This window comes from Sinocyclocheilus rhinocerous, unplaced genomic scaffold (assembly GCF_001515625.1).
Source record: "Sinocyclocheilus rhinocerous isolate Xijiao unplaced genomic scaffold, SAMN03320098_v1.1 scaffold151, whole genome shotgun sequence".
Lineage (NCBI taxonomy): Eukaryota > Metazoa > Chordata > Actinopteri > Cypriniformes > Cyprinidae > Sinocyclocheilus > Sinocyclocheilus rhinocerous.
In genome coordinates this window covers 229,335-232,523 of record NW_015638943.1, presented here as the reverse complement: position 1 = coordinate 232,523, position 3,189 = coordinate 229,335, and the positions used below count along the sequence as shown (strand labels likewise).

The 3,189-nt window shown below is 35.6% G+C and overlaps 1 protein-coding gene across 1 annotated transcript in view; it reads left to right on the top strand.

Moving 5' to 3' along the window:
* Positions 1-578: 578 nt before the first annotated feature.
* cyp17a2 (cytochrome P450, family 17, subfamily A, polypeptide 2) overlaps positions 579-3,189 on the top strand; it is a gene marked incomplete at its 3' end in the record, with an annotated part of 9,461 nt that continues 6,850 nt past the window's right edge. Inside the window, exons 1-2 of the mRNA XM_016565479.1 lie at positions 579-872; positions 2,220-2,358. Of these exons, the coding sequence (XP_016420965.1) occupies positions 579-872; positions 2,220-2,358 (433 nt within the window). The remainder of the gene's footprint in view (positions 873-2,219; positions 2,359-3,189) is intronic.

Sequence of the window (3,189 nt, the reverse complement as noted above, 5' to 3'; positions counted from 1 at the left end):
AAACTTTGCCTCTTTTTTTTTCAAAACTTGACACACAAATCCAAGAACTGCACACACAAAATGCAAAATGCCTCACAGCTCTGCATTCAAAATATCACAAACACATCTCAAAAGCAAACATTTGCGAACACCTTTGCCATAATATTAATTCCTGTTAGATTTGTGTGTGTTGCATAGAGAATTGTGTGTTGTGTTTTGCAAAAAGTGTTTTATGAAATTGCATATGGTTTTGTAGATGTGGTGTGTGCTTCTGCTGTTTGAGCGTCAGCTTTCAGAAACTGTGTGACAAGGAAAGATTGTGTGTGTAAGCGGCTGGAAAAAACTTAATTTGCTGTGAGACCAGAATGTTGATTCTGCAGGTTTGCAATGCATAAAATATTATTTTATAGTCACTGCACTAAATGTCACACTAGAAGTGATTCTAGTAAATGAACGGTTAACTAGCGGTCATCAGATCTGCTCTGTCATTGTTCAGACACCTCAGGGTTTCTGTGACCTCAAACCCCAAACCAAGGCTGATCCGCCGAGCCGTTATATGAGCTCTGAGAGCGCGAGTCTGTAGGTTAATGAAGAGCATCATGTGTTCAGTGAGCGTGTGCTGCTGCGCTGCTCTGCTGCTGCTGCTGCTGCTCAGATGCATGCTGGGACGGCGCTCGGTGCCGTGTCTGCCGCGGGTGCCGGTGTTGGGCAGTCTGCTGCACCTGCGCTCGTCTCTGCCTCCTCACCTGCTCCTCACACAGCTGTCACACAGGTACGGCCCTCTGTTTGGCCTGTACGCCGGACCGCACTTTACACTGGTGGTCAGCGAGATCGGTCTGGTCAGAGAAGTGCTGCTGCAGCGCGGCCGAGAGTTCGCCGGACGGCCCAAGATGGTGAGCAAGACAGTCTGAGACTGATACTGTAATAGTGTGTTGATAGTTTTATATTCGAGTCAATCTGATGAAAAACATGTCCAAGACAGATTGCACCCTTAAACTAAAGGGAAAATATAAGATTGTACATTGTGCATGTAGAAAATGGACCATTTAGTTTTTTTGCATTACTTTAATAATTGATATTATTAAATTATTATTTTATAAACAAAATGTAAATAATATAAAATTTTAATTAAATGTATTACAGTTCTTTTTCAGCTGCTTACACACATTTTCAAAACTTCGCCTCTTTTTTTTTTTCAACACTTCACACACAAATGCAAGAATTGCACACAAAATGCAAAATGCCTCGCATCTCTTTCAAAACGAAGCGCTGCATTCAAAATACCTCAAACGCATCTCAAAAGCAAACATTTGCAAACACCTTTGCCGTAATATTAATTCCTGTTAGATTTGTGTGTGTTGCATAGAGAATTGTATGTTGTGTTTTGTAAAAAGTGTTTTATGAAATTGAAAACGGAGTCAAAGGCTGAGAATTAGCGTATGGTTTTGCAGATTTGGCGTGTGCTTCTGCTGTTTGAGTGCCAGGTTTTAGAAATTGTGTGACAAGTAATGATTTTGTGTGCAAGCGGTTTAAAAAACTGTATTTAAAAACAAATATTTTAATAAAATAATTTTTAACATATATATATTTTTTTGCTTTACAGTAATAAGAGAAAATACGTAATACAATGCTTTTTATTTAAATTTTATTTTAAATTAAAAGTACTATGAAATATGCCAGCATGATTTATGAATAATTTAATGTATAATTCATATTTTTTGCATTACAGTAATGAGTGAAAATGTATGAGTGATTTTTTTTATTTAAATCAGTAATGAAAGGCAGTGTGAGAAATATTAGCATGATTTATGACTACTTTTTTTATCATTCACTTTACAGTATTGCATTACAGTAATGAGAAAATAATGAGAAAACTTTTTTTATATATATTTAAGTCAACATAAAGGCAGTATATTATCATTATGCATTAATACTTTAGAATTAATAATTTTTTTGCATTCGAGTAATGAGAATGTATGTTTTTTTATATTTTATTAATAAAATTGAAGGGTCAAGTGTGCTTAGTTGTGATAAAAGTAGTGCAAAACATATTATTTTCCTTTTAACTTTAGGGTGAAATATGACCTGTACTGTATATGTTTTTGACAGGTTTTGTGTTAGTGGATTTACCCTACTGCATTTTTACATTCGCCATTTGTTTTTTAAATAGTTAAAGTAGGTTTAAATGAGCAACTCTTAACTTCCCTGTAGTTTCTAATCTCTCGCTCTGGTTTTCAAAGGTGACCACAGATGTGTTGACTCAGGGTGGGAAGGATATCGCGTTTGCAGACTACAGTCCGCTGTGGAAGAGCCATCGGCGTCTGGTGCACAATTCCTTCACGTTGTTTGGTGAGGGATCCGGCAAACTACATACCATCGGTAAACGAAACCAGCATTAAAGCCTGGATATTTATTCTACTTAAACCTAAAAGTGTTTCAGATTGTTTTCAGATTGTGATTAAAGTAAATGAGTGGCATCATGATCATGGGACTTCATGAGACATGTTCACGCTTCCATTGAAGCACATACTACAAAGCTCTAAAAGTGTTTCAGAACATTATGCAGATAATATAATGTAAATGAAAACTATATAAAAATGAAAATGTCATTCATTCAGATTATAAAGTAGAAGTATATTTACTAGTACTTAAACAATTTGGATCGTATGGAAGCTTATTACTGCCATGGGGTAAAAAAGAAAGAAGGTAATTGTGACTTTTCATCTCACATATTTCAGAATGGCGATATAAACTCAGAATTGTGAGATATAAACTTGATTGCAAGTCACAAACTCAGAATTGCAATATAAACTCAGAATTGCGATGCAAACTTAGAATTGCGATATAAACTCAACTGCAAGATATAAACTCAGAATTGCGAGATTCAAACTTTGAATGGCGATATAAACTCAGAATTGTGAGATATAAACTCAGAATTGCGAGATATAAACTCAGAATTGTGAGATATAAACTCAGAATTGCGAGATATAAACTCAGAATTGCGAGATATAAACTCAGAATTGCGAGATATAAACTCAGAATTGCTGCAAACTTAGAATTGCGATATAAACTCAACTGCAAGATATAAACTCAGAATTGCGAGATGTAAACTCAGAATTGCGAGATGTAAACTCAGAATTGCGAGATGTAAACTCAGAATTGCGAGATGTAAACTCAGAATTGCGAGATGTAAACTCAGAATTGCGAGAT